Source organism: Oncorhynchus tshawytscha, linkage group LG30, assembly GCF_018296145.1.
Source record: "Oncorhynchus tshawytscha isolate Ot180627B linkage group LG30, Otsh_v2.0, whole genome shotgun sequence".
NCBI classification, from domain to species: Eukaryota; Metazoa; Chordata; class Actinopteri; order Salmoniformes; family Salmonidae; genus Oncorhynchus; species Oncorhynchus tshawytscha.
In genome coordinates, this window is record NC_056458.1 from 14,738,806 (window position 1) to 14,752,681 (window position 13,876).

Below are 13,876 nucleotides of genomic sequence, written 5' to 3' on the forward strand. Positions count from 1 at the left end.
AGACAGAGAATCTATCCACACGTTTTAATTCATGGACAATAAAGATAACACACCAGGTAAAAAAAACTTCGTTTTATTGTAGATTGTTAACTACATTTCAAATCACACATTAGGAATGTGACCAAGAGTTTTTTACCACCTTAGGAACATTGCCAAGGTGCAGTCATTTCTCTCTCAGGCTGATATAGAGACACGTCCATGCTTTCATTACAAGCAGGCTTGACTATTATAATGCTCTCCTGTCTGGTCGACCCAGGAAAATCATTCGTCAACTGCAAAACATACAGAGCACACATTACACACATTACACCGGTTATAAGATCTCTGCACTGGCTACCTGTGAGTTTTAGAATTAATTTTAAAAATTATTCTATTGGTTTTTAAATCAATCCACGATTGTGCACCCCAATACATGTCTGACATGCTTTTAAGTTGTGTATCCAGTAGGTCCCTCAGGTTCTCTGGCACTGGCCTTTAAATTATGCCAAAGCCTTGGACCAAGATGCATGGAAAGGCAGCCTTTCATTATTATGCTCCCAGTCTGCCCGAGAACCTAAGGGGGGCCGAAACTGTGGACATAATCAAAAAATATTTTAAAACATATTTTTAGCTTTGCTTCTCCTTAGGGTGATTTTTAGTCGTTCAGTTTGTCATTCTTTTGTTTTTTGTGTAAATATTTCAGCTTACATTTTCATTGTTTTTTCTTTGTTTTTTTTCTGTAAATACATTGCTTTCCATTCCATATCTAAAATGTGCTGTATAAATAAAGCTTGATTTGATTTGATTTATTTAGTGCCATCCAAGCTCATCACTAAGGTAAGGACCCTGGGGCTGAACACCTCCCTCTGCAACTGAATCCTGGACTTCATGACGGAACGCCTCCAGGTGATGAGGGTAGGCAACAACAGGGGTGCGTGCTCAGTCCCCTCCTGTATTCCCTGTTCATCCACGACTGCTTGGCCTCGCACGACTCCAACACCATCATTAAGTTTGAAGAAGACACAATGGTGGTAGGCCGGATCACTGACGACAATGAGACAGCCTATAGAGTGAAGGTCAGAGCCCTGGCAGTGTACCTCTGCAGAAGTCAGAGCATTCATACTTCTGGCGCTTCGTGAAGCAGAGCTGTTGTGAAGGAAGTTGTCAAGGGAGTGAGTTTGTGTTTATACAGGACCTCCTGCCTTTTACATACCATCAACCAATCATGTCAATGCGGAGCTACACAGAGCTATACGGAGCCCTCCGCATTGTTACAAAATGTGGGAGGTGCACAGCGATGCGGTACTGAGCTCGATTTGGCATTCTCAAGCCTTCGAAAGGCTCAGAAATTGCCTCACATTTTTTATACTGAAAGGATCTGCATGGTCAATCTGTTGTCTCCAGCGGCCAAACAGCATTTACTGTGATGCAGCCTCTGCAAAAGTCAGAGCATTCAACCTTCTTGCACTTCGTGTAGCAGAGCAGAGCTGTTGTGAAGGAAGTTGTCAAGGAAGTGAGTTTGTGTTTATACAGGACCCCCCCCCTCCCCTCCCTCCTCCACCTACCATCAATCAATTATGTCAAGGCGGAGGGCTCCATATAGCTCTGTATAGTTACACAATTTGGGACGTGCACAGCAATGCGGTATGTTGCTCGATTTGCCCTTTGCAAGACTCCAGAGGCACCACAATTGCGTCAAACACTCCATAAGGAGCTTCCGAATCACATTTGCAAAGCAAGCATAAATTGGCTTTTAGCCGGACCACATTTCCAGATCAAGCATGAATTGGCTTTTAGGGTGCATTGCCACCAGTGTGAGTGTGCTCTGCGTTGTTTGAAAATTCAGAGTGTTGTCAGATTGTCTGTTCGCCGGCTGTTGCATGTGTGTGCACCACAGGAGGTTGGTGCCACCTTCATTGGGGATGACGGGCTCGTGGTAATTGCTGGAGCAGAATCATTGGAATGGTATCAAATACACCAAACACATGATTTCCATGTTCTTGATGCCATTCCATTTGTTCGGTTCCAGCCATTATTATGATCCGTCCTCCCCTCAGCAGCCTCCACTGGTGGGCACCAATGATTTGTATACGGTATACATAATTTGTGTGCAACCCATCACTTGTGCCCCCCGTAACGTAACAAAATGTAGATGAAGGAGTCTGAATACTTTCCAAATGCACTGTATCTCTCTGCCCTCAGTTTTTATTGCTAGGGACTGGAACTTCATAATGTCCTCCCACAAAGGTACTTGCCCTATCCAGAGTAGCCTACTCTCTCTGACAGCTGGAACATCTAGCTAATCTTTTCACCTTCTTACATGGCTGTTAGCTAGCTAGCTCCTTAGCTACAAATGCATTTAGAGTTAGAACAATAAATACATCAACATAGGTAGCTAACTAGCTAATATGAAGTTAACTAGATGGTGATATTTAATTCACTTGGCTACCTATAGAGTATGTAAAGTTCGCTAGCTAGCGAACATTACGTTAGCAGCTCATTTGCGTTAGCCTGTACACAGTTCCTGTAGCTATCATTTTCAAAATATATTTTCTTACTTGAATAGGTTTTCCCACTATCTCTGTTTTCTGGGTCCTTAGAAAAACGAAATATGGGCAATTGTCCTGAAGTTTCCAGTGATAGCAAAACGCAGCCAGCCATGTGGACGATTGGAGGACTGACTGATCTTCTAACATGGTGCGGTTGCTAGGTGATGCAACTGAAAGCCCTCTACAGAATCACAATACATATCGTATTGTCACCTAAGTATAGTGATAATATCGTATTGTGAGGTCCCTGGCAATTCCCAGCCCTAGTAGGCAAGGTTACATAACCTTATTTAGTCCTACCTGCTATGGTGAGTTTTAAGTGTATTTTTTGTTTTTGAGATAGAATTACTGTCATGTTATTGATGCCAAATTACAAACCTTATTTGCAAACCTTCTCTTTTCCAGAACCCATGGGTCTGCCGGAACCTTTCAACTAGGTAAGCTGTTTCAACCTGGAACAGTATTCTCCTTCTTTGGTTTATTTCAGTCATTGCAGGAAGTCCTGAAGAGCAGGAGTGTGTAGGGTTTTGTCTCAGCCGAGCTCTAACACTTGATCAACGTAATCTATTGACCATGATCAACAAAACGAATCACGGCGATAGGCTATGATTTGTAGGCTGGAACAAAAGCTTATACACACTCCAGCCATTGAGATCTGAAGCTGTCCATTCTTTGAAGATATAATTCTGTACTATGGGTACAATTGTGGGAGGTATTCATTTAGATGATATTTATATATAACGCATCCTTCACTCTGAAGACATTCGAATAGCAGTACTGGTTGATGTGCAAGGCCTAATTAACCACACATCAGGGGTGTAAAGTACTTAAGTAAAAAATACTTTAAAGTACTACTTAAGTAATTTTTGTTTACTGTACTTTACTTTACATATTTTTGACAACTTTTCCTTCAACTACATTCCTAAAAAAAATAAGGTACTCCATTCTTTTACTCCATACATTTTCCCTGACACCCAAAAGTACTCATTAAATTTGGAATTCTTAGGACAGGAAAATGGTCCAATTCATGCACTTATCAAGAGAACATCACTGGTCACCCCTATTGCCTCTGATCTGGCAGCCTCACTAAACACACATACTTTGTTTGTCAATTATTCCTGAGTGTTAGAGTGTGTCCCTGGCTATCAGTAAATAAATACAAAACAAACAAGAAAATGGTGCCGTTTAGTTTTCTTAATTTAAGGAATTGGAAATTGTTACTTTTGATACTTAAGTATATTTGAGCAATTAAATTTACTTTTGATACTTACGTATATTTAAAACCAAATACTTTTAGACTTTCATTCAAGCAGCATTTTACTGCCTGACTTTCACTTTTACTTGAGTCATTTTCTGTCAAGGTATCTGTACTTTTACTCAAGTATAACGATTGGGTGCTTTTTCCACCACTGCCACACACACTCAAATGAACCTACAGCCGGGGTAATATTCTTCCATCATTCACACACAGTAGAGAGTGTATACCAACATGCTGTCAACAAAATGCTGTCCTCAATGCTGAAGTTGTATTGTGTATAGCTCTGTGGAAATGCTGTGATCACTCATCGTCTTTAATGTTGTGATTCACAGACACACGATGACCACGATTTGAATGCTGCAACTGAGACAGAATGACGTTGAGGGACACACACTGAGACACTGAGTAGGACTGGACATGGGCTGGATATTTGTGACAATGAACTAAGAGGGGTGCAGAAGCACACCAGCACCCCATTTTATGTTTATTCAATGGCTAACCATCTGAGTAGCTACCCCTAATTCCACACTATGCCTTCTTTGCCCCATGGTCACATATGGAAAAGTTATATGTGTTACATATATATGTATATTACTTATGTGTTTTATGTGGGAATATACAGTGCATTTGGAAAGTATTTAGACTCCTTCCCTTTTTCCACATTTTGTTACGTTACAGCCTTATTCTAAAATTGATTACATTTTTAAAAACTATTTAAAAAATCATCAATCATGTGCAGCGGCCGCTCAAGACTTCAGCTAATTTAATCTTTTGGCGCCACTCACAGGAGCGAGCACCACCTTGCAGAACTGCCCTGCCGCCCTACTCCCATTGAAGTCTATGAGACCTCCGCCACTTACCATGGCCTGTCTGTAAGCACCTTTTAAAGTGTTGTGGTGTACTGTTCTTGCAACCTTTTTTTGTCATCCTCCTGCTTAAAGGCATCATCAATACCCCATAATTTTTTATAGTTTTTTATACATTTTTGCAAATGTATTAAAAATAGGAAACAGAAATACCTTATTTTCATAAGTATTCAGACCCTTTGCTATGATACTCGAAATTGAGCTCAGGTGCATCCTGTTTCCATTGACCATCCTTGAGATGTTTCGACAACTTGATTTGAGTCAACCTGTGGTAAATTCAATTGATTGGACATGATTTGGAAGGGCACAAACCTGTCTATATAAGGTCCCACAGTTGACAGTGCAAGCCATGAGGTCTAAGGAATTGTCCGTAGAGCTCCGAAACAGGATTGTGTCGAGGCACAGATCTGAGGAAGGGTACCAAAAAATGTCTGCAGCATTGAAGGTCCCCAAGAACACAGTAGCCTCCATCATTCTTAAATGCAAGAAGTTTGGAACCACCAAGACTCTTCCTAGAGCTGGCCGCCCGACCAAACTGAGCAATCGGGGCAGAAGGGCCTTGGTCAGGGAGGTGATCAAGAACCTGAACCAACCACAAATACAATGTTATTCCATAACCTTTTGGGCAACCACAGGTGAGCATTTGCCCACTGAAGTCGGTTACAATGTCGAACTGCAGTCAGCTCAAGACCCTGGTGAGAACAACGAGGATGGAGATGATCTTCCCTGAGACAGTTTCTGACAGTTTGTGCAGACATTTTTCGATTGTGCCTCCACAGTTTCAACACCTGTCCGGGTGGCTGGTCTCAGCCATTCTCGCAGGTGAAGAAGCTGGATGTGAATGTCCTGGGCTGGCGTGGGTACACGTGGTCTGCGGTAGTGAGGCCGGTTGGACGTACTGCCAAATTCTGTAAAACAACATTTTGGTAACGAAATTAACATTACATTCTCTATCAACAGCTCTGGTGGACATTCCTGCAGTCAGAATGCCAATTGCACGGCCCCTCAACTTCGGACACTTTGGAACTTGGTCCCTCAACTTCGGACATTTTGGAACTCGCCATCTCTATAAACCCACCCTACCTTCAAACATTTTCTCTATGCTGCATCATTCACTTGTTCTTCTCCTGATTTGATAATATCTAGACAGTAACACATTTAAAGTCGCTTACACATGGGCCATGGTAAACGACAAATGCACCATGAGACCAGCGGTCCCTGATTGATGACAGCTCAAATGTTGTCATTAAAACATTGTTTGATTGGTTAACAAGATTAACTTTGCTCATTGGTCCATCATGCGCTGCAGCCGCTCAAGACTTCAGGTAATTTCATCTTTTGGAACCACTCACAGAAGCGAGCACCACCTTGCAGAACTGCCCTGCCGCCCTATTGAAGTTTATTTTTATTTTTTTTCTCCATTAATACCAAGATGACGTAGCAGTCAGACGTCTTTGTATTTTGTCCTGTCCCTTGTATATATCTTTCTACATATTTTTCTTCGCATATCTTTTAAAAATATTTAGCTAAACCTCAACTTCTAAATACTCTCCTGCAACCCGCCTCACCCAATGTGGCGTGGATCTGCTTTTTTCTAAAGTATTTCTATTTACTTCGGATCTGGAATCCCTCAACTGAAGCTAACCAGCTACAGTAACTACCTACCAGCTATCAGTTAGCAAACCATTGCTAGCGGTCATCAGCTAACCTCGGAAAGATCTCGCCAGATCGAACAACGTGACTCAAACCAGAGCATAACGGACCTATTTATCTACATATCTCCAGATTCCTACTGCAAACTCTGAACATTTTCATCTGGATCTTCGCAACTAGCTAACCGCAATCCCGGGTGACTACTCCTGGCTAGCATTTCCATCCCAGAGCAAGCACCAATTAGCCTGAAGCTAGCCCAGCAAGGGCTCCTGTGCTACCACCGAAGCCCACTCCCCGGCTACAATATCCGGACCCCTTCTACTGCCGGTAGGGGGCATGGAACCCTGCCGATCCTCTACGACTGGAACACTGAGATAACCTGCCCGAGGATTCCAACAGGCCACTCAGGCGCGACATCCGCTGAAGGCCAATTCTGCTAACATGCTAGGCCTGCTAGCTACCTAGAGCTACTTGGAACCCTACTATCTCCACGACTGGTCTATTGACGTCACCGCACGAAGAGACAAAAACAGACTTACCCCCATCGTTACGTACCCCATAGGCTAACTTGCTAAGCCAGGTCTACTAACTGCTAGCTTGCCTGCCCCGGTCGGCAAACTGCTAGCCCCTGCTAACTGCTTGCTTGCTAACCTGTTCTGCTAACTAATAGCTCGTTTAGCCCTGGCCTACTAACTGTTAGCTTGTTAGCATCGGCCTGCTAACTGTCTGAATCGCCGTGTTCCCAGTCAGCCCAACCACTCACTGGACCCATATGCTCACTTGGCTACGCATGCCTCTCTCTAATATCAATATGCCTCTTCCATTACTGTCCTGGTTAGTGATTGCTGTCTTATTTCACTGTAGAGCCTCTAGCCCTGCTCAATATACCTTAACCAACCATGTTATTCTACCTCCAACATATGCGATGACATCACCTGTCTCTAGAGACTATATCTCTCTCATCATTACTCAATGCCTAGGTTTACCTCCAATGTACTCACATCCTATCTTACCTGTGTCTGTCCACAGGTCAAAGCAGTCAAACTACCACCCCTCATCACTGTCAAACGCTCCCTAAAACACTTCTGTGAGCAGGCCTTTCTAATCAACCTGGCCCGGGTATCCTGGAAGGACATTGACCTCATCCCGTCAGTTGAGGATGCCTGGTCATTCTTTAAAAGTAACTTCCTCACCATTTTAGATAAGCATGCTCCATTCAAAAAATGCAGAACTAAGAACAGATACAGCCCTTGGTTCACTCCAGACCTGACTGCCCTCGACCAGCACAAAAATATCCTGTGGCGGACTGCAATAGCATCGAATAGTCCCCGCGATATGCAACTGTTCAGGGAAGTCAGGAACCAATACACGCAGTCAGTCAGGAAAGCTAAGGCCAGCTTCTTCAGGCAGAAGTTTGCATCCTGTAGCTCCAACTCCAAAAAGTTCTGGGACACTGTGAAGTCCATGGAGAACAAGAGCACCTTCTCCCAGCTGCCCACTGCACTGAGGCTAGGTAACACGGTCACCACCGATAAATCCATGATTATCGAAAACTTCAACAAGCATTTTTCAACAGCTGGCCATGCCTTCCGCCTGGCTACTCCAACCTCAGCCAACAGCTCCGCCCCCCCCGCAGCTACTCTCCCAAGCCTCTCCAGGTTCTCCTTTACCCAAATCCAGATAGCAGATGTTCTGAAAGAGCTGCAAAACCTGGACCCGTACAAATCAGCTGGGCTTGACAATCTGGACCCTCTATTTCTGAAACTATCCGCCGCCATTGTCGCAACCCCCATTACCAGCCTGTTCAACCTCTCTTTCATATCGTCTGTGATCCCCAAGGATTGGTAAGCTGCCGGAGTCATCCCCCTCTTCAAAGGGGGAGACACCCTGGACCCAAACTGTTACAGACCTATATCCATCCTGCCCTGCCTATCTAAGGTCTTCGAAAGCCAAGTCAACAAACAGGTCACTGACCATCTCGAATCCCACCGTACCTTCTCCGCTGTGCAATCTGGTTTCCGAGCCGGTCACGGGTGCACCGCAGCCACGCTCAAGGTACTAAACAATATCATAACCGCCATCGATAAAAGACAGTACTGTGCAGCCGTCTTCATCGACCTTGCCAAGGCTTTCGACTCTGTCAATCACCATATTCTTATCGGCAGACTCAGTAGCCTCGGTTTTTCGGATGACTGCCTTGCCTGGTTCACCAATTACTTTGCAGACAGAGTTCAGTGTGTCAAATCGGAGGGCATGCTGTCCGGGTCTCTATGGGGGTGCCACAGGGTTCAATTCTCGGGCCGACTCTTTTCTCTGTATATATCAATGATGTTGCTCTTGCTGCGGGCGATACCCTGATCCACCTCCACGCAGACGACACCATTCTGTATACTTCTGGCCCTTCCGTGGACACTGTGCTATCTAACCTCCAAACAAGCTTCAATGCCATACAACACTCCTTCCGTGGCCTCCAACTGCTCTTAAACGCTAGTAAAACCAAATGCATGCTTTTCAACCGTTCGCTGCCTGCACCCGCACGCCTGACCAGCATCACCACCCTGGATGGTTGCGACCTTGAATATGTGGACATCTATAAGTACCTAGGTGTCTGGCTAGACTGTAAACATTTTTACCTACCTCATCCCCATACTGTTCTTATTTATTTACTTTTCTGCTCTTTTGCACACCAATATCTCTACCTGTACATGACCATCTGATCATTTATCACTCCAGTGTTATTAATCTGCAAAATTGTAATTATTCGCCTACCTCCTCATGCCTTTTGCACACAATGTATATAGACTCCCCTTTTTTTCCTACTGTGTTATTGACTTGTTAATTGTTTACTCCATGTGTAACTCTGTGTTGTCTGTTCACACTGCTATGCTTTATCTTGGCCAGGTCGCAGTTGCAAATGAGAACTTGTTCTCAACTAGCCTACCTGGTGAAATAAAAAAATATAAAAAAATAAAACACTAAGCCTTGAATCTATGCTATCGTGCCCAGAAACCTTCTCCTTTTACTCTCTGTTCCGAACGTGCTAGACGGCCAGTTCGTATATAGCCTTTAGCCGTACCCTTATCCTACTTCTCCTCTGTTCCTCTGGTGATGTGGAGGTTAATCCAGGTCCTGCAGTGCCTAGCTCCACTCCCACTCCCCAAGTGCTTTCATTTTTTGACTTCTGCAACCGTAAAAGCCTTGGTTTCATGCATGTTAACATTAGAAGCCTACTCCCTAAATTTGTTTTACTCACTGCTTTAGCACACACTGCAAACCCGGATGTCTTAGCCTTGTCTGAATCCTGGCTTAGGAAAACCACCAAAAACCTTGAAATCTCCATCGCTAACTAAAACATTTTCCGCCAAGATAGAACTGCCAAAGGAGGCGGTGTTGCAATCTACTGCAAAGATAGCCTGCAGAGTTCTGTATTACTATCCAAGTCTGTACCCAAACAATTCCAGCTTCTACTTCAAAAAATTCACCTTTCCAGAAACAAATATCTCACTGTTGCCGCTTGCTATAGACCTCCCTCTGCCCCCAGCTGTGCCCTCGATACCATATGTGAATTGATTGCCCCCCATCTATCTTCTGAGCTCGTGCTACTAGGTGACCTAAACTGGGACATGCTTAACACCCCGGCCATCCTACAATCCAAGCTTGATGCCCTCAATCTCACACAAATTATCAATGAACCTACCAGGTACAACCCCAAATCAGTAAACGGGCACCCTCATAGATGTCATCCTAACTAACTCGCCCTCCCAGCTGCCCACTGCTCTGAGTCTAGGAAACACTGTCACTACCGATAAATCCACTATAATTGAGAATTTCAAAAAGCATTTCTCTACGGCTGGCCATGCTTTACACCTGGCTACCCCTACCCCGGTCAACTGCCCGGCACCCTCTACAGCAACCAGCCAAAGCCCCCACCATATCTTCTTTACCCAAATCCAGATAGCCGATGTTCTGAAAGAGCTGCAAAATCTGGACCCATATAAATCAGCCGGGCTAGACAATCTGGACCCTCTCTTTCTAAAATTATCTGCCAAAATTGTTGCAACCCTTATTACTAGCCTGTTCAACCTCTCTTTCGTATCGTCTGAGATACCCAAAGATTGGAAAGCTGCCACGGTCATCCCCCTCTTCAAAGTGGGTGACACTCTAGACCCAAACTGCTACAGACCTATATCTATCCTACCCTGTCTTTCTAAGGTGTTCGAAAGCCAAGTTAACAAACAGATTACCAACCATTTTGAATCCCACTGTACATTCTCCACTATGCAATCTGGTTTCAGAGCTGGTCATGGGTGCACCTCAGCCACGCTCAAGGTCCTAAACGACATCATAACTGCCATCAATAAGAGACATTACTGTGCAGCCGTATTCATCGATCTGGGCAAGGCATTCGACTCTGTAATTCACCAAATTCTTATTGGCAGACTCGACAGCCTTGGTTTCTCAAATGATTGCCTCGCCTTGCTTACCAACTACTTCTCTGATAGAGTTCAGTGTGTCAAGTCGGAGGGACTGTTGTCCGGACCTCTGGCAGTCTCTATGGGGGTGCCACAGGGTTTCAATCCACGGGCCGACTCTCTTCTCTGTATACATCAATGATGTTGCTCTTGCTGCTGGTGATTCTCTGGGACTGCTCTGACTTAGAATACGTGGACAGCTACAAATACCTAGGTGTCTGATTAGACTGTAAACTCTCCTTCCAGACTCACATTAAGCATCTCCAATCCAAAATTAAGTCTAGAAATGGCTTCCTATATCGCAACAAAGCCTCCTTCACTCATGCTGCCAAACATACCCTTGTAAAACTGACCATCCTTCCGATCCTCGACTTCAGTGATGTCATCTGTAAAATAGCCTCCAACACTCTACTCAACAAACTGGATCTATCACAATGCCATCCGTTTTGTCACCAAAGCCCCATACACAACCCACCATTGCGACCTGTACGCTCTCGTTGGTTGGCCCTCGCTTCATACTCGTCGCCAAACCCACTGGCTACAGGTTATGTACAAGTCTCTGCTAGGTAAAGCCCCGCCTTATCTCAGCTCACTGGTCACCATAGCAGCATCCACTCGTAGTACGCGCTCCAGCAGATATATCTCACTGGTCACCCGCCAATTCCTCCTTTGGTCGTCTTTCTTTCCAGTTCTCTGCTGCCAATGACTGGAACTAACTGCACAAATCTCTGAAGCTGGAGACTTATATCTCCCTCACTAGCTTTAAGCGCCAGCTGTCAGAGCAGCTCACAGATCACTGCACCTGTACATAGCCCATCTGTAAACAGCCCATCTATCTACATACCTCATCCCCCTACAGTATTTATTTATTTATCTTGCTCCTTTGCACCCCAGTATCTCTACCTGCATATTCATCATCTTCTGCACATCTACCATTCCAGTGTTTAACTGGTATATTGTGATTACTTCGCCACCATGGCCTATTTATTGCCTTAACTCCCTTATCTTACCTCATTTGCACTCACTGTATATAGACTTTTGGTTTTCTTTTGTTCTACTGTATTATTGACTATGTTTTGTTTATTCCATGTGTAACTCTGTTTTGTTGTATGTGTCGAATTGCTATGCTTTATCTTGGCCAGGTCGCAGTTGCAAATGAGAACTTGTTCTCAACTAGCCTACCTGGTTAAATAAAGGTGAAATAAATTTTAAAAAATATATATATTTTGGAACCACTCAAAGGAGCGAGCACAACCTTGCAGAACTGCCCTGCCACCTTATTGAAGTCTATGAGACCTCCGCCCTTACCGTGGCCTGTCTGTAAGCACCTTAAAAGTGTTGTCGTGTACTGTTTTTGCTACCTTTTAGTGTTGTCCTCCTGCTTAAAGGCGCTACATGGTCATTCTGCGGTCTGCATTGGCCGTGCAGCATTTAGGGTGATACGGCCTCGATAGAAGTCAGGGCATTCATACTTCTTGGGCTTCTCCGAGCAGCGCAGAGCTGTTGTGAAGGAAGTGAGTTTAAGTTTATGCAGGACCTCACGTCCTACCCTACCATCAACCAATAATGTCAATGCAGAACTATACGGAGCCCTCCGCATTGTTACAACATTTGAGAGGCACACGACGATGCAATACAGAGCTCAATTTGGAGGCTTCACAATTGCGTCACTCCATCCATACTGCACCTCTGACCACATTTTTGGATCAAGCATAAATGGGCTCTTATTCTGGGGTTCCGACTGAATGCAGTGGTAAATTTTCTCCTCACAATTTACCTGTTAAATTGACAAGAAGGGTGTTGATGTAGCTGTGTTTAGGCATGGCTTCCTTGTTTTGAGTATGTTGTGTTTCCATTCTTCTGGAGTTGACCTAGTATTTTACATTTAACCTACCCTATGCATCCAGGTGTTTCTCCATTTTTAACTCACCCACCAAAAATCTAAATATGCTGTTTTACAATTTGTGTTATTTGAACTGGTCTAATTCTTAAACGGGAACAAACATTATGGGTGAGGTTTAGTTAACTCAGATGCTATTTTTCTTGGGAAAAAAGATGACTGTTCAGGACCTTTAAATGGATGCAATTCAAGTTGTATGTCTAATGTGAATGCAGACGAATGAAAATCGTGTGAAGCGTCCAGGTCTAGTAGACATAAATCAGATTAAAAATCAGCAATAAAATGACACAAAATAATCATAGTTTGAAATAACGTATTCATTCAGTACATTTGTCTATTCATCCATACTTATGAAAAGGCAGGATGCAGCCATTCTTTTAAATTTAAGTTGTTAATTAAAAAAGTTGTGTTTGTCTTATACTAACATAATGATAATCCTCAATATATTTATCCTCACTCTGACAATCGTCATGTAGTTTTGTCTCATAGATTACAAATCAAATTAAATTATTTGTCACATTTGTCGAATACAACAGGTGTAAGATTATTGATGAGATCTTATTTTCCTTCTCATTAAACCAGGCCTTTGTCATTTAAACCTTTAACAATGTATTTATATTCCACAGACACCTGGAAGACAACAGGATCAAAAGAATCTCCAAGCAGGCATTCTCAGGACTCTACTCACTAAGAAGACTGTATGTCCTAATTCATTATGGGCCACCACTGTCTGACCTGTGGTACCATGTGTATATCCCTACATCACCACAAATTGTTGTCCTGGGATACATCATACTTCATGCAATTTTTTTATTGAACATTATGTAGAATGTAGTACTGTAGTATGGTGTTTAGCTCCTTGAAATCAAAGAAAACCAGTCATTGAATACACTGACCCTTTTACTGGCGCTTCCTTGAGAAGTGTTTATACATACAGATTCAGATACTGTAGTCGTCCTCCGATATACAAACCTGAGACGTGTGAAGTGCCCAGGTCTAGTGGACATAAATCCGTCTGGTCTGTAATTAAGGGAACACATGAAACCCCTTCATCCACCTCCTTCAGGATTCACACAGAGGACAGTCATTATGAATCAAGGCATCCTGAAGAGTATACACTGAGTGTACAACACATTAGGAAAACCGTCCTGATATTGAGTTGCACCCCCTATTGCCCTCAGAACAGCCTCAGTTCCACA

General features: G+C 43.6%; 1 protein-coding gene across 1 annotated transcript in view; it reads left to right on the plus strand.

The window, feature by feature from the left end:
* Positions 1-13,876, plus strand: part of LOC112249865 (relaxin receptor 1-like) — a 60,543-nt gene that overhangs the window by 36,982 nt on the left and 9,685 nt on the right. The window contains exon 2 of the mRNA XM_042309712.1: positions 13,304-13,375. Coding sequence (XP_042165646.1) covers positions 13,304-13,375 — 72 coding nt within the window. The remainder of the gene's footprint in view (positions 1-13,303; positions 13,376-13,876) is intronic.